The sequence below is a fragment of the Lagenorhynchus albirostris genome, chromosome 16 (genome assembly GCF_949774975.1).
Source record: "Lagenorhynchus albirostris chromosome 16, mLagAlb1.1, whole genome shotgun sequence".
Classification (NCBI taxonomy): Eukaryota; Metazoa; Chordata; class Mammalia; order Artiodactyla; family Delphinidae; genus Lagenorhynchus; species Lagenorhynchus albirostris.
The window spans coordinates 14,966,082-14,993,714 of record NC_083110.1 but is presented as its reverse complement, the minus strand read 5'-3'; the positions used below and the strand labels follow the sequence as shown (position 1 = coordinate 14,993,714).

The window sequence follows — 27,633 nt, the reverse complement described above, 5'->3', positions numbered from 1 at the left end:
AAGCATTGAATTCGCTTTGTCATATTTGCCTGGATTGGGCTCAATCGGCCCTTTTATGATTTTTAAAATATCCTATATAGCCGGGATGGCATTTATTAGGCTTCAGCTATTCAATATTGCATTTCAATGTATGAAAGTCACTGTTCAATTGACTATTGAGTTTTCTAAGGAAGTAAACCTACAGGAAAGAAATTTGCAAGAATCTAAAATAAATGAACTTGAGGAAGATCAAAATGCCCTTTTGGCTGTTTCAAAGATCAAAAGATCTCTCTTTTATAGAAATCAGGAGTGGTTTGAATAGCCTCTTTCCTCCACTGCAAAGCCCCGTTTTTTCACTATCATTGATAGCTTGGGATGGCACCATATTGGTATGAGAAGCCCTGGGGAGGTGGGAAGATGGTTTCAATCCCCCAAAAGCACCCAGGACGTTTGTGTCTGGAATAGCAGGTTTTTCATTTAATTTAGTCTCGAGCCCAGTAGAGAGAGAAAATGAAAATCCGTCCTCAGTTCCTTCAGGAGGAGGGGTAGCCTTGAAGGACATGAGAGTGTCTCTTGATAATTGTTTTTAAAGCCTGTGAGTATCTTTGTCTCTGTTTCTCAGAGAGCCTGGATTATATTGGATTATATATCAGGAGGTTATCTTTGGGTTCACACTACCCTCAGTTCTGCAAAACCTTAGGAAGTTGTGTAATCTCCCCACGTCTCTATTGCTTCATGTGTTAAGTGGGGATAATAATATGCACTTCATTGACTTAAGCTCCTTCCTACCTCGGGGCCTTTGCTCATGCTATTTCTTCAACCTAACTTGTGCTCAGCCTCCAGGATTCAGCAGGAATGGCTTTTCTTCTGGGAAGCATTCCATGAACTCCCAGACCAAGTTATACCACCTCTTTTTCTCCTATCAGACAGTGTGCTATGGTTTTCCTTTGGTGCAGTTGCCTTAACTGTAACGGAGAACATTCTGTGTGAGTACTGGTGTCATATATCTGGCTCCCTCTATAAGGGGTAGGGAACCTAGCTTATTCACCCATGTCTACAACTAAAACAGAAACACAAACAAAACGTTTGTTGAGTGAATGAAATTAATGGAGATAACGTGATCAAGAAATGGCAATTCCTACTATTCCCCTGTACTGTGAGCTCCTGGGGGCCAGGGTGAGCCTTGCCTCTCCACAGTGTTGAGGTGGAGCCTTGACAGAGCAGCTGATCCGGGAACGTCTGTGGATGTGCAGACGGACATCATCGATCATCTCTCCAGCCAACTGAGTACTTCACCTGCCTGTTTCTTTGTCTTCTCTCTGAGAGCATGTTATTGGAACCCTTGTTCATCTCCTTATGATGCAGGTTTTCTCTTTCCTGGGATGATTCTTCTGATTTCACAGAGAGCTCCCTAGGAGAGGTCTGCAGTGAGAGGCAAGAAACTGGGCGATGACCCAGGTGTGTCCAGCACTGGGTAAAGTGTTGAGTGGGGGTTGGGAGGAGCTGGAGAAATCAGCCCAGTGAGGCTTACAAGTTATATCTATATATATATATATATATATATATATGTTTAAAAGCTTTTAACTTTTAAACATCACCACCACCGTTATCATCTCCATCACCATTAAGAGCTAAAACTTTCTCTACAGTATAAAAAAACCATTGCCTCCCTCTGCAGGAAAAAAAAAAAAAATTCCCGTCAACACTATAAGCCATTTATGGTTGGAAATTCACCATTAGGATCTTTTTCCTTGGGTTAAGGCAAATACCCATAAGAAGTTATTTTATTAGTTATTAACTACTTATGGTAAATTAGTTTATCAACTCATTTCATCTGTGAGGATGGTGGTGGGGGAGCAAGCATTAAGGGACTTGGTTGCTTATGTAGGCAGGAAGTGTCTCTTCCAGAGTTTAGTTGTAGATAATAGAATTCAGTCTAGCTATTCTTTTTAAAGCAAAAATGGATTTCATGCAAGAAATGAGGAGCTTACAAAAATCCCTAGAAAGGCTGGAGGAGGAGGCTTTCAGCAGAATTTCCAGGAGTCACACCCTAGAACAACACCTCAGAACTGACCCACTGAGGCAGCTGCTGCCTCTGCCGTGATCAAGCTGGTGAAGAAGGAAGTCACCTCGACAACTGCTGGCTCTTGCACCTCACCGCATCTACCCCAACCTGCACCAACAAAGCAACCCTTGACTTGCCTCTCAGTAGTCACAGTGCTAGGGTGTGGACCCACATGTCTCCTCCCTGTGCTGGCTAGCAGAAAGGGTAGGTGCAGCCTCTACCTCGACACTTACTTTCAGCTTCAGAATGTCCTGGGGGAGTGTCTGCTTGGCTGAAGTCAGGTTTCATGTCAAACCTAAGCTGCAGAGCACCCTGGGAAATGGGACCATTTAGCTTGTCAGCTTCTGCAGGGCCAAACAGTGGCTCTCAAGGGGTTGGAATGGATGAGGGTGAGCCAGCCTACAGGCTACATGGTGGGGGTGCAGGAGAGCATTTCTGAGAGAAAAGGGGCCCAAAACAACCTCGACTGACCTTGACGCTTTGCTTAGAGCTGGTCCTGGTTATTCAGAGGAGGCATTTTAGGTATGCCACATCAGGGAGACATTGGAGTTTTCTTTGGGTGGTGGTTCTGAGGTCTGCATGTTGACCTATTTATTTTCTTGAGTACATAAATAGCCTCCTTCTTCTATGCCCCTGACATTTATGGGGGGTGTTTTAGTTCCTTCCTTACCAGAAGAGGAAAGGTGTTCAGACTCATTTGCAACTGGGTGGCCTTTCTTCAGGCTGGTGTCCACTGGACTGAGAAAACACTTTCACTACAGTTGTTGAAAAGAGAAGCTTTAGATGCACCCCAGGAATAGGTGGCACTTCTACCTTCCAGGTAAATCGCTATTTCTCTGATGAGGAGACTCCAAATGAGGTCTCAAAGTTGTTCACTTTTGGATGGATCATGGAAACCCCCCTGGGTTTTGGAAGCAGGCAGTCAGTGGCGCTATCCTGCCATCTTCTTTTGAACATTCAATCCAGCAAACACCTTAAGCTTTAATAAACATCTTCTCTTTTAATAGCATTGACTCCAAGCTAATAAGGCAACTAGTGCATCAAGTGAACGTAAATTTCTCATTAACAATTTATGTAACTTTGTTGAAGAGAGCAATTCCAACTTCTGCTAACTGAGTTTGTAACAAAAAAGAGGGAGCCATTTTACTACCACCCTCAGGACCTTAATCACACTCCGGGAAAGGTAAAGTGACTCTCATTAGCAGACTAAGAGCTAAAATCCAGGATGGGATAGAAGGTTCCAGAACACAGTAAGAGCCCAAAAACTTCAACAGGATTATAAAGCAGAGGCACAGACTGGCATTTCACAGTGTTTTGAATTTTATTGGCCAGAGGAAGAGCCCTTTGACTTGAAGCTAAAGCCGTGCGTAAGACTTTGAAGATGCTGGCTTTAGGATGTGGGTGATGTGTTCAATTCTCCCTCTGTACTTAAGATCTTTCTGTGGAATGTGGCACCACGTGCTGGGTAGACCTGTAAGAGGACTTACCCTTTTCAGCTGATCCAAAGCTTTTCCCTCTGGCTGCAGGAGGCGGCTGTAATTTAGGAGTTTCATAACGAAGGGCTGAGCGAGACTTCCTAAAGTGACAGCCCTGTGGGCAGAAGAACATGTGGCGTGTCTGTGATCGGCCACACGTGATTGCATTTGAAGGGATTTAATAATTCTTCTTGAAATTCTCAGCTTTTCCCTCAGACATTCCTCTGGAAGCCTGATTAAGTGCGTATTATTTCTTCTTAAGTGGTTTTACAGGTTGCTTATTTTGGGTTTATGAGCATCAACACATTTTAAAAGGTATTAGTGGGCTCTGCTGCTGGATACTTGTTCTCTAAATCATTAAGTTCACTATCAGCCTCAGATAATAAGAAATCTTTCAAATGTCACTTTTTTTTTTCTCCTTGCGCATTCATTCAGGCAACAAGTATTTTTTAAACACCTTCTGTGTGCTAAGTTCTAGAAATACTCCAGTGAACAAGACTGGCGAGGTCTTGCTCTCACTACAGTGTAGAAATTTAAATAAAAAGTTTGGTGAAGTCTATATTGTTGTGAAATCAGGAGGAATGAATTTGAATTTGAATTAGTCTTCCTTTCCCATTCAATAAAAATCAAGGGCAAATGGAGAGACACAGGTTATGGTTAGAACAGGTTATGGTTCCTCTGTGTTCTGTTGGTGTGTGGTAACATTTAAAGTTGGAAGATGAGGTGAGTGGGGGAGGGGAACTACTACTTTTCTTCTTGTCACCTTCTCTCAAGGTACCTGTTCCATAGAATTTGAAATTGTCCAACTGTTCTAAGTCTGTAGCTCCAAAAGAGAAAATGTGCTGGCAGAAATCCTTTCACTGCCTGTTTGGGGAGACACATCTTCGCTACTACAGTGTATATAAAATCTCTGTGTCCCGTTATCAGGGCTGGGGTGCAAGGTGCTGGGACCGAGGGGGAGTGGGTAAAGGGACTGTGATTAAGTGAGTCATTTAAATCATGATGGAGAAGAGACTCAAAAGGCAAGAACTAGGTAACTGGAACTATCTGGAAAGGTGAGGCAAACAACGGCAATAAGTGCTAGTCACAAGGTCAGGAACAAGTAGGTCAAGGTGAGGGCTCGGAATGGAGGCTGTGAGACACGTTGGGCTGCAGGATATTGTTTTTCTATTTATGTGAAGCCATGTTGTCAAGTGTCACGGGTAAGGCCTTGTCAGCTTAAAAGCCCTTGTTGGGGCCACGCACACAGAGCTCACCAGAAGTGGTGAGCTGTGCAGCAGCAGGAAGGCTAGCCTCAGAACAGCCTGTTCACTTCTCCCGTGGCTTGGGGGAAAGCTGGATGAAGAAGGATGTGGGAGAAGAGCCAAGGATGCCACCACCTTCTCAGGAGAAAACAGTGGTTAACCGAAAACAAGGAGTTCAGCAGTGTCCCTAAAGCTGAGACTTTACACAGTACTTTCCCACCCATCTCACCTGTTCCTCCCGGCGGCCCCGGATGCAGACGGGTGGCTGGAGGGAGGACGGTTCTTCTCACTTGACGGATGATGAAAGAGCAAGTGAGTTTAACGTCACATGACTGTGTAGGGTCAGACTGAGAGCTTGAGTCCAGAGCTCCTCATTTTAGCTGCAATTCTCTTTCCAGTGCAATTTACATAGTATTCAAATGCTATGTAAAAATAAGCAATAATGAAGCACAGCATTATAAACGTATTGACTCCCTGAAACCTGCGGCTGTTAAGCCAGGTCTCCGTGATTCCTTTGGAGACTTTGGCAATCCCCCTGGCCGCCGTCTCCTTTTTCATCTTTCTGGACTTGATTGGCACTGGAGGAAATGTGTCACTGAGCATCCACTACGTCTGCTCCCCTCAACATACAGACTGGCATTCTATCTACAGCCTCAGTCCTATGGGTAATTACGATCGTGGAGTACCAGCAAACGTTTATTCAGTAAGCTTTCACTCATTTGCTTATTCGATTGCTGAATTATCTTCCAGGAGTAAATCAGAAGGTTTTACCATTCTATTTGCTTACTTTAGTTGGGAAATCTGAGGGAAATGAGTCCAATTCACTCTTTACATTTCTAATTAAAACTTGTTAAATTTCAAGCTTTTTGACAGGAAAAAAAAGACAAGAAACATTGTGTAGAAGGCAGCTTTGAGAAGACACAATCCATGTGGTTGCTTGAGCAGGAAGGGTTAAAAAAGGCAACAACAAAAAATCTGCTTGATTTTGCTGCTTAAAAAAAACAACAACTTAAACCATCCTCCAAATGTAGCTTAATCCATTTTCAGACTCTATACATTATGCATCAAGATTCTGTACAAAAGGAATTTGAGAGGAGCATTTGCATGAAACCACTTCAGTGGATTAAATTTGTAGTTCAGCATATTAGACTCGAAAAGTATACAAGACATTTTTGAGCCCTGCCTCTTTCCTTATATGCAAAGTTCCTACTTCAGGTAAGTAACTTTTTAAGAACGGGTGGATTCCAGCAGCTGTCTTGAAAAAAAAAATTAAGAAAGGATTGGGTCTTCCTTCCACTTAGCTTAGCAATGGCTACAGAATCTTGAAGAACATAAAGCATAATTGAGAAGGTTGATGTAAGCAGTTCTGCAGTTCCTGAGGTTCTTTCAGGCTAATGTGAAGCGACGTTCCCAATAAAAGGAGCTCATACAGGTACCTCTGCAATGACTGAAAATGCTCCCAGCTTCTGTACAAGACGGACTTGCCACTATGGTTGAACAACTGGATGGAAAGCTCAGAATCCATCATCCAGATGTCTTCACCTAGTGGAAGTCAAACATCATTGACACCACATCTGGATGTTTGGAGGGCTACTGCAATTATTATTTTGTTAAGTAATCGATCATTGGGATCTTGGAAACATAGTATCTATTTTCTCTTACCCCAGAGTACATGTGTCACCGGAGGAACATACTTTAATGGAGGAAAAGTCTGGAGCGTCCAAAAAGCAACCCATTTCTGGGCTGTGAAAGATGGGAGGTCCTAGGTTGACAGGCAGTGTCTGACCCCAAGGCATCATTACCTTGGGCTGTCCAAACCGTGGGCTGTGCAAACAATCTAAAGAGTATCTGAGAGTTTCTATGGGAACTTTTATTTTTTTAAGTGCTGAAAAGTTTCTAGTGGCATGGCTGGTTGCCTGGGCTACAGTGTTGTGTTGACAGCTCTGGTCCTTTTCCTGACAGCTGAAGATTAGGACAGTGACCAATGAGAGCGTGGAGTTCTCCTCTGAACTTTCTGTCAGACTGGTGATTCATTTTGAGACTTACATTTTATGAATGCTGTGAATTCAATGCAATGTAGCTGTTGAGGTGTCTACATTCAAATCGGATTCCATTAACTTTATGGTGTGATTAAATGTCTGAATCATACGGACTCTGGGTTGAACTTATGTGCCTTCTGAAAGCACTTTACAAGATTGGCACCTTCAATGAGTGTAATCTGATGCATGGGATTAGGAGAACAAAACCTGAAAAGATATCAGCTCAGATATAACAAGGATTTAACCACCCAAATTTGAGAGTAGAGGTGGACGCTCACACTCAGACTCACTCTCAGATATGCAGAGTGGAGCGCTATTCAGCATGGATATTTTTTCCTTCAGAATACTCGCTTTTTGACATTAGAAGGGACTTGGTGGTCTGCCATTAGGGTGTTTTTCAAACTTTAAAGTACCTAAGCATTAACTGGGGTGCTTGTTAAGAATCCCAATTTCCAAGTCCTGCCTTCTGATTGTGAAGGGCTGGAGTGGGGTGCAGGAATTATGGACCTCCTTGGGAGAAACTGACTTAATTCCCTTACATCTGGAGAAGTGATGTGGCTCACCTATGGCCTGGACCGCAGCTATTGGTAAGAGAGCAAGACCCAGAACTAGATCTCTTTACATTTTCTTCAGGGATCTTTTATCAGCTACTTAGTTCACATTCATCAAGATCGATATTTATGACGTGGAAATTGTCAAGTTTGAAAGCCACATGTACCATGTTAGAAAAAGTAGAGAAAAATATGAAGTGGCAGAGAGAGAGAGTGAGTGAATGAGTGAGTGGCATATTGCTTGCCATTTACCAAAAATGAATTTTGATATCTAAAAATTTAAGGTACTCCTGAGGTGTTAAATGGGAGCTGCGCAATGCTTCTTCATGTATTTGAATCAATTTTAGGCAGTTCCTGACATAGTCATGTATAAAATACTTTCCTTTCTGCATTTCTCTTTATGGATTTCTTTGGATTCAAATACCCTATAAATATATAGCATTTGGAAATTCCAGAATTGATGAAATTAAAAACTTTTTCATTTGTACTTATTCTTTAATTTTTTAAATTTGTGAATTATTTTTTCAGATTCCTTCTAACTTCCTATTGCATTGTTAGCATTTTTTGTATTGATTTTTAAGAACTGTTTATATATTAAAGTTATTAACTTCATATCTGTCCCACATCTTGCTGAAAGTATTTTTCTCAGTTTTTTGTTTTATTGTTATTTACAGTAAATTTTCTTTTACATGAAGTTCAGAATTCTTCTGTAGTTAAAATTATTCTTCTTGCCTGTTCTTGTCTTTGTAATGTTATTTCATTCATTTGTTAAGCCCTCTGTATCACGAGATCAGGAAAAGAGTCACTCATACTTTCCTCTAGTTATTTTGTAGTTTTAATATTTGCATTTTTTTTTTTTTTTGGCAGTACGCGGGCCTCTCACTGCTGTGGCCTCTCCCGTTGCAGAGCACACGCTCCGGACGCGCAGGCTCAGCGGCCATGGCTCACGGGCCCAGCCGCTCCGCGGCACGTGGGATCTTCCCAGACCGGGGCACGAACCTGTGTCCCCTGCATCGGCAGGCGGACTCTCAACCACTGTGCCACCAGGGAAGCCCAATATTTGCATTTAATGCTTTAACTTGTTGGTATACTCTGTGAAATGTAACATATAAAACACAAACATATAACATATAAACATTTTTCCTTAAATAATTAATTGTCCCAGCATCATTTCTTATAGATTCCTTTACTTTCCCATTGGTTTACCAAGTATATCATAAGTACCCTTTATTGTACACTGAGATACTGTGCTAAGTATTTTTAATGAATTTTAAATTTTAATGAATGTAGATTTCATTTGATCCTTACAATAAAATTCTTGTATAGTTATTTTTATTTACATTTTACAGATGAGTGAACTGAGGCTTAGATAGCTAATAATGCTTGTCTACAAAAGGCAGATCTGAGAGGGAAATCTCAGGATTTAAGTGCCTCCAAATTCATAGACTCAGCCGCCCAAGTAAATTTCGCCACAAGACAGATTCTGAGTATTATGGCTCTTTGGGGGTTCTTTATTCTGTTTCACTAATTTGGCTGCTATTTTTGCACTAATATCATCCTTTAAAGTATTTTAGCTTTGTAACGTTTTTAAATCAGAAAGCCATCTCCCCTTGTTACTGTTTCAGTATTCATGTTGACCGCAGACTAGCATTAGTAAATACAAATCCTAAGATTTTTCAATGGAACTACACTTAAAACGACATCTTTACAGTATTTAAATTTTGTATCAAGCAAAATCCCCGTTAGGACAGTTTTATATTTTTCTTCACGTGGGTCCTTTACATTTCCTATTTTCACCTTAAATATTTTGTATGTTTGTTACTACTGTAAGAGATTTTTTCCCTATTATATTTTCTAACCATTATTAATTTGTAAAAAATCTATTTTTAGTCTTTATTTTTTAATCGGACTTCTTATTTTTTTAGAATAGATTTTCTCATGAGTTTTCAATGTATATAATCTTATAATCTACAAATAATAATTATTTTAGCTTTGTGTTAATTATACTTTTTTTTTTTTTTTGCAGTACGCGGGCCTCCCACTGTTGTGGCCTCTCCCGTTGCGGAGCACAGGCTCCGGACGCGCAGGCTCAGCGGCCATGGCTCACGGGCCCAGCCGCTCCGCTGCATGTGGGATCTTCCCGGACCGGGGCATGAACCTGTGTCCCCTGCATTGGCAGGCGGACTCTCAACCACTGCGCCACCAGGGAAGCCCGTTAATTATACTTTTAACTTCCTTATGTTGTCTTATTGCAGGGGTAGGAAAAGCAAAATACCAGTGGTGAAAACAGCCAGCCTGTGTTGTCTCCTTGCCTTCTCCTCTTCCTTCTACAAAACATTCATGAAGCTCCTCCTCTGTGCCAGGCACTGTGCTAGATCTTGCAGATAGAGCACAGAACAAGATAAAAACAGCTCCTGCCCTCCTCGAGGCACAGCCTGGGCAGGGAGACAAACAGTAAACAGGTAAATTATAGGACTAATTCATTAATTCCAACCCTTATCTCACTTTTGACTCTAATGGAAATGCATCTGGCATTTCAATCTAAGCCAGTTTGAGATCTTCTTTAACCTGCTGTGTTCTTCTAAGGCTAGTTTGTAGTTTTCTAAAGTCAGGGATGTCCCTGGAATTTTAAGAAAAGGCTTCTCAACGTTGCCTTTTTTTTTTTTTTAACCTATTGTCAGTCCATCCATTTTATAAGCAATAAACCCAAGGCTCAGATGGGTAATGCAGCACGCCCAACATCCTGCAGTTTTTGTGACAGAATCTTCCATGGAATCCACCTTCTAGAAGTCATCTCAGTGCCATCAGGGCGATGGGTCTATTCACCCAAAGCTAGGCACCAGTGTCTCCAACTCAGATTGGGAGCTTTTTCAGAGTAGGAGCCCTTTCTGGGAAGCGTTCTGGGCTTCCCTGGGTCCAAACGGTACCCGATGCCTTCTAATGGTTGCTGCTGTAAAGACTCCCTACCAGAGAGGGCAGGGAAAATGGGTAACCAGGCTTCCAGTGGGTTGGTCCAGAAGCTGGCAAAAGGGCAATGACACTGAAAGGCTAGGGTGCAGCATCAACCTCTCAGAAGTGATGTGTACTTCTTGTTAGTTAAAAAAGTTAATCGAGGGCTTCCCTGGTGGCGCAGTGGTTGAGAGTCCGCCTGCCGATGCAGGGGACACGGGTTCGTGCCTCGTTCTGGGAAGATCCCACATGCCCCGGAGCGGCTGAGCCCGTGAGCCATGGCCGCTGAGCCTGCGCGTCTGGAGCCTGTGCTCCGTGACAGGAGAGGCCACAGCAGTGAGAGGCCCGCGAAAAAGTTAATCGAGAATTTATGGAAAATACAGAAAAAAATTTAAAAATCACCTGCAAACTTACCATCAACAGATAACTCCCATTTTATTCAAATGCTTTATCTTTGCATATCATTTTTTCCCATAAAACACATACCATATTTAATGCTAGATTTTCCTTCTAAATCATGAACCATTTCCCACGCCTGTAATTGCATCATCTTGTTGTTTGTTTTGTCTCCGCAGTTTAGCCCTGGCCCTTGAGTTTTGCTTTGCAGTGCTCTGGGGATTCATCTGTCTATTCATTTTGAAATGGTTCTAACAAATAAAGGAACCTATGAGGACACCTTGAATAAAGACACTTAACTGAATCTAAAATGGTCACACTTGCTTGAATGAATGATGGTCTTGTCATCAAAATTTCAGCAGAAAGGAAATGGTACTAATAATTCAATATGAGTCTAGCACCTTAAGAGATGAATAGATTTGCTTTAAAAAATTTCTAGCTAGTTTTCATAGACATGTTGGAATGCAGTAGCTCCTTCTGTGGCAAACATTTAAAAAACCACACCCACACATAGAGACAATAATCTGCACCAGCAGCACAGTCTTTGAAAAAGAAGAAAAAAATAACTTTTGTCTATCTACCTACCTATCCACCTAAATTTGGAATTGAAGAATGCTGAGAATGCTAGGACATTCCAAGGTATAAGACGTTATGGGGGCTTCCCTGGTGGTGCAGTGGTTGAGAGTCCGCCTGCCGATGCTGGGGACATGGGTTTGAGCCCTGGTCTGGGAAGATCCCACATGCCGTGAAGCCTGCGCTCTAGAGCCCGCAAGCCACAACTACTGGGCCCGCGCGCCTAGAGCCCGTGCTCTGCAACGGGAGAAGCCCCCGCAATGAGAAGCCTGCGCACCGCAGCGAAGAGTAGCCCCCACTAGCTGCAACTAGGGAAAGTCCACGCACAGCAACAAAGACCTAACACAGCCCAAAATAAATAAAAATAAAATAAATAAATTAAAAAAAATATTTAACCCCCCCCCCCAAAAAAAAGTTACAGAGGAAAGATTATTTGGTGGAGTAGAAATGGCAGTGACCTGCCCAAAAACCATTCTTTGTTTTTTTCCCTCTTGAAGGGGATCCCAATTTTTTTGTTTTGTTTTGTTTTGTTTAAGATGTTGGGGGTAGGAGTTTTTATTAATTAATTAATTTATTTATGGCTGTGTTGGATCTTCGTTTCTGTGTGAGGGCTTTCTCTAGTTGTGGCAAGCGGGGGCCACTCTTCATCGCGGTACGCGGGCCTCTCACTATCGCGGCCTCTCTTGTTGCGGAGCACAGGCTCCAGACGCGCAGGCTCAGTAGTTGGGGCTCACGGGCCTATTTGCCACGCGGCATGTGGGATCCTCCCAGACCAGGGCTCGAGCCCGTATCCCCTGCATTCAGGCAGATTCTCAACCACTGCGCCACCAGGGAAGCCCGGGAATTCCCATTTTGTTCAGCTGTTGGCTGACCGTGTGTTTCAGGGCCACTCCCCCCACCCCAGTTGGTGCATCCTGACTCCCCTAAGTCAATCCTGATCATTCTACTTCCCTTACCAGTGTTTGGTTTAGGATTGATCATGTGATACAACTATGGCCAAATGGACACAGGAGAAACTCTACTGGCAGGCTTTGGGAAAAGCTTTTCTTCTTGTTAAAATGAAATGTAAGAGAAGAAAAAATTTGTGAGGATGTAATTGTCATCCTGGGATTAGGAGGGGACAACTCAGGACAAAAGCCAAGGTGCTGAAGGGGACACCACAGACAGAAATGATCTGGGTCCTCGATGATGTCACTGAGGCTCCCTGCCTCTGAACTGCTTTTTTGTAAGATTATGTAGTGTATCTTTATAATTTTTTGAGCCATTTTGAGTTTAGGATTTTATTGACTTGTAGCCAAAAGCATCCTAACTGACGCAGGTGGTCACCAACAGCAAGTAAACAACTGGTGACTGAACATGTTTAAGGGAGGGAAAAAATAAGCTCTATTTCCAAATCTATGATCTGACTGTGCTGTTTATTTTAACCTATGGACTGCAAACTACCCAAATCAGAAATAATACTTCTGAAATAAATATTAGTCTTTAGAACTGGATATAGTTAACATCAAGTAGCCAACATATCAATGTTTGCTCTAGTAGGGGCCTTAGCCAGGTTCTAGAGTAGGCATCTAGTAACTAATTTTTAGTGAATCAAGGAGTATTTCAGCTGAGGAAATAACCTTGGCCTAAGGGAAAAACTATTAGCAAATTAACAGTCTAAAGTCTTGTTTATACTTATTATATTAGAGAAATCCCAAGCCATCCATAGACATTTAAAAAATTAAAGTAGGAAGTATTGAAGGTGTGGCCTCTCGTGGGAGTTTCCTGAGCGTGTAGTTCATCATACTTGTGAGGTTCAGTCAATTATTTCATAGAATGTCAGTTTAGGAGGGACTGTGGGCTTATATAAGCTAAGAAGTAATTACTTTATGCAATAAAACTATAAGCAGGTCCCTAGTTAATGAATTCGCTGGTTGTTCTCCCAGTTTACAGACATTGACCCACATGAGACACGCTACATACGCATAAACACAGAGAGACATATTCATTGAGTTAATGAGGGCAGGCGTAATTGCAGCAACAGACAGACCCAAGAGTGAAGTCACTCTCAGAAATGGAAGTTTCTTGCCCCCTCATATGACAGTCTGGGCATGTGATATGAGTTGGCAAGGGTCACCTGTCATGTGGCCCTTCAGGAACCCAGGCAGACAGCTGCTCTATCACCTTTGAGTCATCGCTCTCCTTGCTGCCATCCAGCCAGCAGAGAGGGAGGGGAGACAACGTGGAAGAGGTATGGTCTGGTCCTGAGCCATACCCTTCAAGCAGGACCTTTCACTTGTACTCACATTCCGCTGGCTGGAACTTGGTCCCATAGTCACACCTCACTGCAAAGGGATCTGGAAAATGGAGATCAGCCTTTTGCTTAGCAATAATAGGAGAATGGGTTTGCTGGACCGCTTCTGACATGTGCGGTGTCACGGAAAGAGGACCAGGGACCTCGTCCTCCCTGGTCCCTTCTCCCCACTGCAGTTAGAGTCCTCTTTGCATAGTTCAAAGGTGCTTGTCCGTCACCAGCCACCTGCAAGTCTCTGCTGAAAACTCTTCACTAACTTACTGTATTCAGGATAAAGACAAAACTCTTTATCCTGACATACAGGCTCTGCATAATCTAATACCCTTAACCTATTCGTTTTCAACTTTGGAAAATGCTCCTTCTCCCTTTCAAGGCTCTAGCCACACAGGCCCCCTTTCACATCCTCTGTTTCCCATGTTGTCTTTTTTCTTAACATCTTTACTGCAGTATGATTGCTTTACAATGGTGTGTTAGTTTCTGCTGTATAACAAAGTGAACCAGTTATACATATACATATATCCCCATATCTCCTCCCTCTTGCGTCTCCCTCCCTCCCACCCTCCCTATCCCACCCCTCTAGGTGGTCACAAAGCACCGAGCTGATCTCCCCGTGCTATGCGGCTGCTTCCCACTAGCTATCTATTTTACGTTTGGTAGTGTATATATGTCCATGCCACTCTCTCACTTCGTCCCAGCTTACCCTCCCCCCTCCCCATATCCTCAAGTCCATTCTCTAGTAGGTCTCTGTCTTTATTCCCGTCTTACCCCTAGGTTCTTCATGACCTTTTTCTTTTTTTTTCTTAGATTCCATATATATGTGTTAGCATACGGTATTTGTCTTTCTCTTTCTGACTTACTTCACTCTGTATGACAGACTCTAGGTCCATCCACCTCACCACAAATATCTCAATTTTGTTTCTTTTTATGGCTGAGTAATATTCCATTGTATATATATGCCACATCTTCTTTATCCATTCATCCGATGATGGACACTTAGGTTGCTTCCATGTCCTGGCTATTGTAAATAGAGCTGCAATGAACATTTTGGTACATGACTTTTTTTTTTTTTTTTGTGGTATGCGGGCCTCTCACTATTGTGGTCTCTCCCGTTGCAGAGCACAGGCTCCGGACGCACAGGCTCAGCGGCCATGGCTCACGGGCCCAGCCGCTCCGCTGCATGTGGGATCTTCCCAGACCGGGCACGAACCCGTGTCCCGGCATCGGCAGGCGGACTCTCAACCACTGCACCACCAGGGAAGCCCTACATGACTCTTTTTGAATTATGGTTTTCTCAGGGTATATGCCCAGTAGTGGGATTGCTGGGTCGTATGGTAGTTCTATTTGTAGTTTTTTAAGGAACCTCCATACTGTTCCCCATAGTGGCTGTATCAATTTACATTCCCACCAACAGTGCAAGAGTGTTCCCTTTTCTCCACACCCTCTCCAGCATTTATTGTTTCTAGATTTTTTGATGATGGCCATTCTGACCGGTGTGAAAATGGGCAGAAGACCTAAATAGACATTTCTCCAAAGAAGATATACAGATTGCCAACAAACACATGAAAGAATGCTCAACATCATTAATCATTAGAGAAATGCAAATCAAAACTACAATGAGGTATCATACCATGCTCTCTTTTCATAGGGATTTTGCACTTGCTGTTCCCTTTGCCTAAAAACTCTTTCCTCCCTTCTTTGCCTAATTAGTGCCTACTCACCCTTTAAATGTGACTCTCCCAGGGGAACTTTCCTTGATTTGTTCAAATTCCTCTACATCAGCTCTCATTGTGGAGTATAACTCCCTGCCCGACAGCACCCATTACAGTTATTCTTTTAAAGTTGTTTGTGTGATTGATTAAAATCCACCTCTTCCACTAGATTATAAACTCCATGCGGTCAGCGTTTATGTCTGTTTCTTACCCACAAAAGATACTCAGTAAATATGTGTTGAATATAAGCATACTTGGATGAATGAATGAAGAACTGATATCTTGGGCCCTGCCAAAAATTAGCCATGTCATCACAGAGGTTTTTACTATTTGGGGCCTTAGTTTCTTCATCTGGAAAGGACTGAACTAGATGATGTTTAAGACTTTCGTCACCATGGTCCTACGGTCCGACTATTTTAAAATTGAATCCTGTGGGTCGTTATGGGTGTTCAATCACTCAGCTATGTTTGCTAAGCAGATGTTACAAGTTCCGGATCTGGCAAGTAGAGTAGAAACATATTTTATTCTTTCGTCCTGAATTTTTAATTATTACAAATTCAGTGCAAACTTTAACTTTATCCTAATCCTTGAAGTCCAATCACAGCTGAAAGGGGATTGGATAATGTTAATAAAAAATAAGAGAATCAATGGTTATACAGAAAAAGATCATGAAATAAAATCCATAAATATTTTGTTAGTCATTGTGGGATTAACTCCCGTATGGGACTGGAAGATGAGTACTATGTTACTTTTACTCTGTTTGAATTTGGGCCTTGGTTTTATGAAGGTCATGTTTTGACGGTGACTGAACATAAATGTTCACTGGTATAAGAACAAGGGCTGGTTTTTCCTCCTTTTGATTTTGAGATTGGTATTCAATGAAAATATTAATATCTAGGCTATTTAACCCTTTCTAGATGATAGGATGACAGGTGACCATTACCAAGCTTGATTTCAAGTTGCTGGATAGCCTCAATTCCATGAACTCCATGAAGTCAAGGACCTTATCTGTCTTATTTCATCCCAGTACCTAGAAGGTGCCCTGAATAAATAACAGGTTAAATTAAAAAAAAAAAAAAGAAACAAACACCAAAATGACCATTGGAGACATCTGCACTCAACATTCCCTGAAGCTAAAAATTAAAACACACAAAACTCTGGCAGCTCTGACAAAAAAGTGATGAACTGATCTCCACTGAGGGTACTTCCATGAACGAGAGAGGGACCCTAAACGCAAAGTAAATTTTTAGTATTCTCTCTTAGTTTTGAAATTTGAATTCCAACAAGATGGTATTATTTTGATTTAGATTCCTTTTTGCTTAGGAAACCTAAATTCATAGGTGTTTTGGCTGCTGCAAAGAGGTCCTGACTTCTCTTATTTAACAAATCAATCTCCAGGAAAAAATAAGACTTTGATGTCCAGAAGAGGGCCGGCTTCCTGAGACTCTGAAACTTGAGATGTCACAAGTATTTCTCCTCTACAACTGTTGGGAAAAGGAGCACGTTTCTTCTCTAGGGGAACTGAAGCATAATGAAATGCAATCTAAGAACATGCAAACTTATTATCTAGCAGGATGGTTGAATGGTTCCAATCAAATGGAGGAGAGAAATAGGGGCTTTATATTTGGATTTTGGAAAAATGACTCCGCAGCTATATTTAGGTACAACGGTGCCTGCAGGTACCTGAAATAGTGGCAGTCTGTGGCTTGTCTGTAACACAGTGAATATATTTTCTCTTTGAAACTTTTCATGGGGGTGAGTAAAAAATCACCCCAAATTATTCCTGCAAATGGAAAGAAGCGATCTCACTGTGGATGATAAGAGAAAGGTTGCTACTTGTCTAAGTGAGAGGTTGGGGATGGTTTTTCAGCGGGTTCCTCAGAGGGCTGCCTTTGTGCCAAAGAGTGCTTAGGGTAGGCGGACCCTGTGACTTTAAAAAAGCCCCAAATTTTCTTTATTTCTCCCACTCTTAGAAATTGCTAAAAAGTGGAGCTATAGCTTTTATGAGAATACTCTCTCTTCCATGTCTCCAATGTATAGAAGTCCTGGCACCAGGGAGATGACCTTTTTAAAAATACTAATCTGACGTCACTTGCTACTTAAAACTTATCAACAAGTTCCCACTGCTTTTAGGTTAAAAGTAAAAAATCTGTAATGTGGGCTACAGGTCCCCAAGAGAGCTCTGGCTGTGACCAATTGTTCAGCCTCACTCTGTGTCCCAGGGACTTTGCACATGCTTCCTTCTCTGCCTGAAATCCATCTTCCTCCACCTTCTTCTGTCTAGTTAAATTCTACCTATCCCTGAGATCACAGCCCAAGTGGCAAAACTCATAGGAAGCTTACCTGACTTCCCAGACTAGATCAAGCTCCTTTGTTCAATACTTTTATAATTCCCTGAAGCTTGTCTTTATCACAGTTAGTATTAGCTGTCTCCCTCTCCTAGATTATTAGGGCAGAGACCATGTCTGTTTGGCTCACTACTAAAATGCCCTGGCACGTGGTAGGTACTCAATGAATATACAGCACACAAATGAACGAATAAATGGATCTGGGTTATACATTCCATCCCTGCATAAATTTTCTAAATATTTAATATGCTTACAATACAAACAAGTTACCTTATTATAACTAAAAACAAAAAGGAAGGTCAGTTTTCACTTTGTTTCATATCGACTGTGAGATAGCTAGATGAAGGTAAAGGTAAAGTACATGGGTTTTGTCATCACACAGGCCTAAGTTCAAAACCTGGTTCTACCACTTTACTTGCTGTGTAATCATGGGAAAGTTACTTAATTTTTTTCTATGTTCCAGTTTCCTCATCTGTAAAATAGGTCAGACCTGGATTTCAAGCCCTGATCCATCTATCAATTATCAATTGTGCAATTTGGTTCAAGTTAATAATCTCTCAATAAATAAATTTTTTAAAAAAGTGACTTCCCTGGTGGTGCAGTGGTTAACAATCTGCCTGCCAATGCAGGGGACACGGGTTCGACCCTTGGTCGGGGAATATCCCACATGCTGCGGAGCAACTAAGCCCGTGCGCCACAACTACTGAGCCTGCGCTCTGGAGTCTGCGAGCCATAACTACTGAGCCCTCATGCCACAACTACTGAAGCCCACGTGCCGAGAGCCCGTGCTCCACAAAAAGAGAAGCCACTGCAATGAGAAGCCCATGCACTGCAACGAAGAGTAACCCCCGCTCACCGCAACTAGAGAAAAGCCCGTGCGCAGCAATGAAGACCCAATGCAGCCAAAAAAAAAAAAAAAAAAAAAAAAAATCTCTCTAAGCTTCAGGCTCCTTAACTATAAAATGAGGCCAATAATATCTATCTGTTTATCTCTTAGGGTTATTAGGGGGATTAATACACACACACACATATATATGGATATATTTAAATCTGCTTATAAACATATGGAAGGTGCTCAGCCCTTGTGGAGTAAAACAATAAAAGCAAATTAAAACAATAGTTTGACAGTATTTTCTATCAGAATACTAAAAAATTGGCCGATGCATCTGTTAGTAATGATGTAGAGAAAGAGTTATCATATGCTGTTGGTAAAATATCCTTGGAAAGCACTCTGACAATCTATCAAAACTGGAAACACAACTAAATCTGACCTAGAAATTTCCCTCTCTAGGAATTCATCCTTTAGGTATAATCATACATGTTCACACAGATTGTGATAGCAAGGTACTGAAAACAATAAAAAGTTCATAGATAGAACTAGTTAAAAAGTTATGGAATTGTTAAAATAAAATACTGTATGGTCGTAAAAAGTACTGATAGAGAATTATCTTAAGATATGTTGTTTGACGAAAAAAGCAATGTAAAGAATAATTCAAATTGTGTTTTTTAAAAAAAGACCCCTCTATACAAGCATCCAATTGTTTAAATGGGCAAAAAATTGTTTACATGGGCAAACACTTTCCTACGGTCTTATGGTCTTACTGGAAGCTGTGGTTGCCTCATGGGAAGAGAAATGAAGGTACCTAGCTAGGGTGAAATTTATTTTTATTTTTTTATTTTTTGGCTGCGTTGGGTCTTCGTTGCTGCTCTAGTTGCGGCGAGCTGGGGCTACTCCTCCTTGCGGTGCACGGGCTTCTCATTGCGGTGGCTTCTCCTGTTGCGGAACACGGGCTCTAGGCGTGCGGGCTTCAGTAGTTGTGGCACGTGGACTCAGTAGTTGTGGCTCACGGGCTCTAGAGCACAGGCTCAGCACAGGCTCAGCACAGGCTCAGTAGTTGTGGCACACGGGCTTAGTTGCTCTGCGGCAATGTGGGATCTTCCCGGCCCAGGGCTTGAACCCGTGTCCCCCTGCATCGGCAAGTGGATTCTTAACCACTGCACCACCAGGGAAGCCCTGAAATGTATTTTTCATCGTCTACGCTTTTTTCTTTTTTTGGTAACGGAGTGCACATATTCCTTTATCAACAAAATTAATTTAAAGAGCAGAGACTGTGAATTAGCTACTGCCACTACAATTGCTCTTTCTCCTATCATTATTAGATGTTACAGCCAGGCTGCCTCAGGGATCCCTGGGCTGCTCCAACATGAAAGATGTAAGAAAACAGGGTGGCAAAGTAGTTACCATGGGAGGATGTATCAATCCACAGGTTCCAGTGGAGAGACAGAGATGGCTGGGAATTCTGGCAAAGAGGCTGATCCAATAACTGGACAGTGGGTATTAGGGATGGGCAGTGGTTTTTGGGTTATCCTAGGAGGTAAACAGAAACCAAACCTTAGAACAAACATCCTTTAAAACGAATTTATTGAGTTCTCATGACTACCTCAAAAATAAGTATTATCCTCATTTAATAGATGAGCAAGTAGAGGGTGAGCAGCCTGTCCAAAGTCACACACAAGTCAGGTGACGCTACCTGGAAGTCTTACTCCAGAGGCAGGCTTTCGGCACGCTTATAGGATATTGTCTTTGTGCAGCTTTTAGGGACCTTACTGCTATTTGTTATTCAGTTTTAAACTCTTGGTACCCTTGCTCAAAATAAGAATTCTTTATTGGAAATGGAGGTCCACTCTGTGCCAACGATTGCATTTGAAGCTGTGTTTGGTGATTTCGAGAAGCTCCTTTATTCCCTATTTGTGGGTTCTCTGGTTTCGCCTCTATTTTCTCTGGAACAAGACTGCCTGCCGAAATCAAGACTTGTGAGCCCTCCTAGTGATCTCCTATGGCCGTCAGCATTTTCAGTTAGGAAGGACAGCTCAAGGAAGAAACATATCGGCGCATCTCCCGGCTTTCCAGACTCGGAACTTCATGAACAGTAAACACGGTTTCATCTTAAGGACTTCTCTTACTTTGATGATCAGTGTAGTTAAAAAAATATCACACGCTGCCAGATCTGTCTCGGCCCCAGATGAATACATTTTGGGCAAATCCCTTCGGTACAGATAGAGTAAGTGGGTAAGGTTATAGGACAAGGCCAGAGCACAGACAGAACATATTTGACCAAGTGCCACCCAGATGCAAATACATCTGGTTCCAGTATAAACTGGAAACTTCTTGGAAGAATGGTGCCCTCCTAGCAAGGCTCTACACTCTACAATACTCAGAAGTCTCAGAAATTGGGAAAGGGCCAAGGTAGTAGTTAATTTAGTTTGTCCAACTAGGGACAATCAGTCAGCAAATGGATATTTTCTTTTGAAATTATATTTTAATAAAGGTATTTAAAGGCTTGAGATGTTTTCAATCATTCTACTGCAATATAATGGTTAATTTTAAGAGCTCTGTGAGTTTGATTTGTATTTAAGATTTTTACAATCTATGTATAGGTTGGTCTTTAATAACCATTTATACATTGCTTCTTTTTATATAGGTCATGTATTCTCCTGGGAGAGTAACAAGATTAGAAATAACAAATACAGTACAGAATAAAGTGCTTCAAACTGCATTATATAATTTCATAAAATTGGTTTCACACTGAAACATTTAAATAAGAAAACCAACTGATTTAAGGAGGAAAAAAACCCCTAGTATATGCATTTGAATTGCTATTGTTTAGCAAGTTTTATCCTCAGCAGTGTGGTGGTGGTCTATGTTCATAAAGCTTCAGCAACGTGGCAGTTCATTTGGGTCAGTGTGGATAAAATTATTATGTTTTTTCTTTATTTTAAAAAGTTGTGAAGATGATTAACATTTACTAGTCAAAATGTCAAAGGAGTATTGTAAAAGTCATTGTATTTTTATATATAATTCTCCAAACTCTTATATACAAAATGTTCTTATTGCACACAGTGTAATAAATTCAGAGGCTGTTATGGGACAGGAGGTAGCAAGATTGGGGCCAATACTTTTCTAATTAGTTAGGATAATAAAAATTGGGGCTTGCTTTTCCTCTCCCAGCTAAATGAAGGCGATCTGGTGCTCTAGAGAGTCTATTATTCTGGCTGGTTTTGTTTGTTTCTGTGAAGTTTAGCATCACTCTCCTTGTTTGGAGCCCTCAGGCCTTTTTCAATTTTTCTGTTCGTGCATTAAAGGCCTCTTCCTGTATTTGCAGCTTTTCGTTTATCTTGGTCTGTGAAGACAGTCATAAAAAAGTGGTTAGGATGGAGCTATCTTTCGCTGCACATTGTCTTTGTGGTTTTGACATACTATAGTGCCTAAAGACAGACATTATCCCTCACACACCTTCCTGTTTTGCAGACATAGCCGTGTTTCAGCCTGTAGTGATGTGATAACACTTTATCATATTTCTCTGCACATTCCCAATGTATAGCATGTCTGCTATGAACAGGAAGTGGTATTTGGACAGCCATTTTTCACATAGCCTTGTGTTAGAAGATAGGCTAATTTATCTGCATTTTCAGACAGACTTTACCAATAAGCACCGAATCAGAATAACTGCTCTAGGCTCAGTTATTGCAGTGTTGTTGGTACTGCCACCCCTTTGCAATGGATGTTTTTGTTTCCTGCGTAATACATTCTAAATGAGATCCCAGAAACCTTCTGTTGTGAAATAACAACACAAATAATTTCACAATTAGAATGATTCTCATAATTAAAGAGTATTCTTCACACATATAACTCCTGGAATTATGCCACTTTGTGGTACAGTTTTGGTAGAAAAAAGTAAGGAGTTGCTGACAGGTTTTAGTGTTTGCAGTGGTTGTGATAGCATTTAGCTTCTGGCAGAGATATTCTGTGGACTAACATTGCTACCTGCATAATTCCAAAAATATTTTCACAGTATCTGAACATGTGTAGCCCTGGAAATGTCTTCCTTTTTTCATGATGGGCTATAAAACTATGTATAGAGAAACCAGCGGTGGGGCATGGTAAAACTGGTGTTTTTGTTGAGGTGATTTAAAATAGTTGACAAGTGTATGAGGAGTAGTTCATACACATAAATGCTAGTAAGTAATTTGAAGTTTAAAATATTAATATCTATAACCTAATTTGAGGACATCAGGGTAACTGTATTTTGAGAAATGTATTATTTTAATTTATATAGAAGAAATTTAAAAAATCAAATACTGTTTTTGGTCCACATGTAACTTCATTCTTATTTCTTTATTTATAAATGTAATTATAATAGGTAGTTTTCAAAGGTCCACCTGGTTGCCTTATCTGATGAGATTTTCAGTTCAGTGTTGCTATTTCTTTTTTTGCGGTACGCGGGCCTCTCACTGTTGTGGCCTCTCCCGTTGCGGAGCACAGGCTCCGGACACGCAGGCTCAGCGGCCATGGCTCACGGGCCCAGCCGCTCCGCGGCATGTGGGATCTTCCCGGACCGGGGCAAGAACCCGTGTCCCCTGCATCGGCAGGCGGACTCTCAACCACTGCGCCACCAGGGAAGCCCAGAGTTGCTATTTCTGAAAAGATCACACTGGTGTCAATAATTCTGGGTTCTCGTGTGAATATCGATCTTTTTTGGCTCAAGTTTGATTATCAAGCCCTGGGGTCAAGTCTGGCCTCTAGCTTCTCATCTTTTCCTTTCTTGGTGGCTGGGTGAAGGAGGCAATGAGGGATGAACATGGTCTTCCGGGTTACAAAAGAACTGTCATATTTCAGGGGCCACTAATCCCCGCAGGCATAAAATTGGAAGAGCTGAAAGGAGCCAGGGTCTAGAAGTGTGGAGACCTAGGGATTAGTTTAGCTCTGTGGCCTTGGGAAAGCCACTCAACCACCTTTAGTTCTTATCTGAAAAGTTAAGTAGTTTAAAATTAAGTATGTTAAATTTCATGTATGTTAGCTTTTAAATTCATAATTCCAACTCCTAATTTTGTGATATATTCACCGACGTTATACTACTTCATTAATAGGATGTTGTGATATGTTTTAAAAATAGATTACTTCTGCTTCTTTAAGGCATGCATATATTAGACCATACAGGGAATGAAATGGTTTGAAGAAATGATCTTGTTACAATTCCAAAGGATCGGGAAGCACTGCTCTAACTAGACAATTGACTCTCCCCTCTTTCAATTAATGTATTCTATATCCACCAATAATCTCATTTCTTTTCAACTAAGAACAGATGTATTATCATCTTCCAGCTTCTGTTTCACTGTCTCATCAAGGTTTTCACATTAACCTGGAGGTCTTTCTGGTATTTCACTGAGACAGAATTCACTGACACAAGTGTGTGCTCTGGGGAAAAGGCTCCTGACGGTCAGGTGCACACCTGCTAGAGCTGACAGAGGGACATGTCTCAGATCTCTAGACCATGGTGATAGGGCGCTAGATGACAAGACTCCCCGTCTGGTCAAGAACAGGTTGTCATTGGTCTATGGTGTCTCCGCGTTAATCCTCAGAACACTGCTGACCAGACATGCTATCCTACAACCCCCAGGATAGGGTATGGTTCTACTTCCTTTTAGGAAAGAATGGAAAATCCATGACCTGAGTTCAATACCCTTTCAGTGATCACTCCTTGAGGTGATTTCCCACTCAGCTTTTCTAACCTGGAAATTCAAGTTGACCTAAAAATACCTACGGTCCCAAGATGGCAAACTTCCCTCAAGGTTTTCACATTATTTTGCTTAGACGGGGCCAACAGCCAACATTTAATGAAAGAATTTAGTGCTAGCATTCATATTTCTCTGAAATATAATTCTTTAAATATATTAAGGTTTGCTCCATTGGGTATAATTTTTATTACACAACTCAGGGCCAAACTAATTTCATTTTGAATGTATCTTTAAAATTAAAATACCTAAACTATATAAGCTTAAAATGTTTGCTCTATTCAGTATAATTTTAATTAACATCTCAGGGCCAAGATAACTTCATTCTTAATAAATTTCTAAAATTATAAAGTGAGTCAATGGGAAAGTAAGTAGATTAACATAAAAAATTTAAGGATTCACACTATTGTCAGAAATTTCTGAACTACAGAAAGTGAAATATGCCTGTAACCATGCTGGAGGAGAAGCTCTGAAAAAACTGTACTTAAAACATGAATTCTCTACTGCCTTTTCCTACAAAAATTATAATAAGAGTATGATTTTTAAATAAAGAAGGAGAAAAAACTATTGGAAAATTTAAAACATTTTACAAATAATAATTCATTAAATGTTCCTACAGCAAGTCAGTGTCTTCAAAAGGTTTATATACACTGACCACTGACAAGTGGCTACCTTTGAACAGCGATGAGACAGTTTTAAGAGCCAGGAACACTGGAAGGAGGTTTTAGAAGTGGAAAATAACTTACCCATCTAAAACAGGGGGAGAAATTTAGGTAAGCAGAGCGCAATTACCCGACTTGGAATTTGACCAAGACACAAGAGTAAACACTGAAAAAGTGCCACACCACTGGAGTATTAAAAACCAAAGTAGTCTGGTCATGATATTAGACGTTATGTGGTTTCTGTGGATAACACTGGAATTAGAACTAGAACCCAGTTCACAGCTCCCAATCAGGGCCTTTCATCAGTTTCTGACCCTGGAAACCCTGGACAAATGACAATCTTTCTGTGTCTCTAAGTTTTCAATTTATTTATCAGGTAAGTGCCTGCCTAATTCGCATGGAGTTTACTAGGACTTTTGAGAGAAAATATATAAAGGGGTTTGCTGTCTTGAAACACTGTATCAATCCACATCACCATGCAATTTTATTGAAAAATTGGCAATAATTTGGCCCAGGCTAATGTCCATGAATCTACTTAACATGGAAATGATCAAGGCACCTGAAAGATCTGTATCCCTCACCTCTGGTCCAAGTTCTTTCTATGCCTAATTACATTTAGATGAGCCAGCTAATGGACTTCCAAGCTCAGTAAAGATGGCTGCAGGCCAGTGGGACAATAACACACACATATAGCAATCATATTCTTTCTGCTATAGAGAGTAGTGATATAAATGCTGCAGGCTTTAATTTAAAAATTTTTTTTCAATGAATAGTTAAAAACGTACTGCTCACTACATGGAACATGGCCTTGGTAAAGATGTTTTCAATTTTGGGGGCCTGCAAACAATTCTATTACTGTCTAGTAGTCCTTCGGTGATAATTTCAGAGCCGCAGGATCACAAAGGAGCCCAGGGCCATGATTATACATAAACTATATTTAAATGAAATGTTATCAAATCTAAAAAGGAGATATGTTCTGAACTTAGCTTAGTTCAACTGCATTCTGCCCTTCTACACAGTAACCAGTTATTACATTCATAGGGTTGTTAACAATAAAGCTTTGTGTAAAATGTGTCCTTTCACTATTTCTGGTAAACACTAAACACCCCTTATTAAGCCGAGGACTTTGGCTGGTTCTGTTGGCACCGAATCATTAAATATTCATGTAAATAGCACATTAACATTTGACGATCAAACAACTAACAAGGTATGCTATTGCCAAGCTAATCTTTTGCTCCTTCTAAATTAGTTGTTAATACAGTGTGCTTTTATATATAGTCTCATGTCCAGAAAACAACTAAATCTTTCCCTGAGATGCATTCATATTTTAAACATGCAGTATATCGTCCTACTGATTGTTATTGCCACAAGAAATTATAAATCCTCTCAAAATATGGAAATCACTCATTTAATCATTTTGCCTAGGAAATGATGCACGCCTTTGTGTTGAGGCAGAAATGTTTTGTTTGTTTGTTTGTTTCCGGATGGGGAAAATACATTAAGCGTAAAACTTAGCCAACTGATTCATCATTGGCAGTTGCTACTGAGATGGCTGTTGCCATCACCATTTTCATGCAGCCATTGGTGTCAGTGATAACACCATTAATATACATAGCCATTAGCTCTTAGTGGTATGTGAAAAGGAGCACACCATCTGAGAAGGAGTTCAAAGATATGAAAGCCTCTCTGGAGGTATTCGGTGAAAGGTCTTAGCTAAGAATTATGGTCTGAGCTTTCGTGTTTACTATTTAGAAATGTTCTCCCATTACTCTTGCATGAGCAACTGCTTACAGTGTGACTGGGCATGAAGTCTTTATCATGTTATTTTTTGGGTCTCAATGCTGAATGATCTGTAAACTGATAACGCACCACACTAGGTGCTGTTGGTGAATTTATTTTGTGATCTTACTGAGTCTCAGATGACTCAACAGAGTTACGTGGAGATGTTATATTGAACTCCTCCATCATCAGCGTCACTCTCGCTGGCAGAACGTGGGTAGTGTTTATAGACATTAAGGTTGAGGTTGGCTAGTTAACCAGTAATAAAGTAAGTGAGCACACCATCAAGGCTGAGTACCTGAATGCTGATTAAAATGTCATCTGTGACTTGACCCAGCACCAATTTTATATCTTCAATGGTGAAACCAGCTAATGGATCAGTCTCTGAAGTGTCAGCTTCTGGCTGGGACTCTTCAGGGCCTTGTTCTTGATTCAACCCCTAGAATATTAAAAGTAAACAACACTCAAGTGATTTCTGGAGCCTTTACTGATAGCAAAGGCTTCTCTCGGGTAGTTTTCCATCAGAAATGATGTCAATCTGGAAGGATTTTGATTTGACGTTTTCCTGCATTTTCATTATTAATGAGCATCATGACAAATCAAGTAATGCTGCTTTTACCTACTCCGGGGAAAATGAAGGTGGAGATCGGGGAAGATGGAGTAGAAGTAATTAAAACTGCTGAGCTACCCTCAGCTGGCCCACTTGTGAATCAACACCAGAAGAAATATTTATATTTACCTAGGAAAAATCAGAGGGAAAGAAGATAGAAGAGCATTTTGTTCTTTCTCTCCTATCCTCTAGAGAATATAATGCTCAGATAGGGTGAATTAAGAGACACAAGGAAATGTACCTTCATTTCCATATCCAGTATTGGAGGTGGCTCTATGAATGTTGAGTAAATATCAAATGAGATTCCTTCTTCTAGAGGATCAGGGAAAGCGTGACCTGCAGGCTTCACAACCTCTATCACTTGCTAGTGGGGAAGAGAAGAGCTGTA

The 27,633-nt window shown here is 41.0% G+C and overlaps 1 protein-coding gene across 12 annotated transcripts in view; it reads right to left on the bottom strand.

Annotated features, from left to right (window-relative positions):
- CABCOCO1 (ciliary associated calcium binding coiled-coil 1) overlaps positions 1-27,633 on the bottom strand; it is a 168,745-nt gene that overhangs the window by 20,998 nt on the left and 120,114 nt on the right. For 4 of the 12 annotated variants that reach the window (XR_009536116.1, XR_009536122.1, XM_060126469.1 and 1 more), the window contains one exon: positions 20,042-21,802. The exons of 1 other annotated variant lie outside the window; for it this stretch is intronic. Coding sequence is in view for 3 of the 11 variants with exons in the window: in XM_060126469.1 (XP_059982452.1) it covers positions 21,728-21,802 (75 nt within the window). In the remaining 8 variants the exon portion in view is untranslated. Of the gene's footprint in view, positions 1-20,041; positions 21,803-22,841; positions 23,100-26,933; positions 27,075-27,486; positions 27,610-27,633 lie in introns of those variants that run through there. 7 more of the 12 variants (XR_009536115.1, XM_060126468.1, XR_009536120.1 and 4 more) reach the window with 7 other exon arrangements.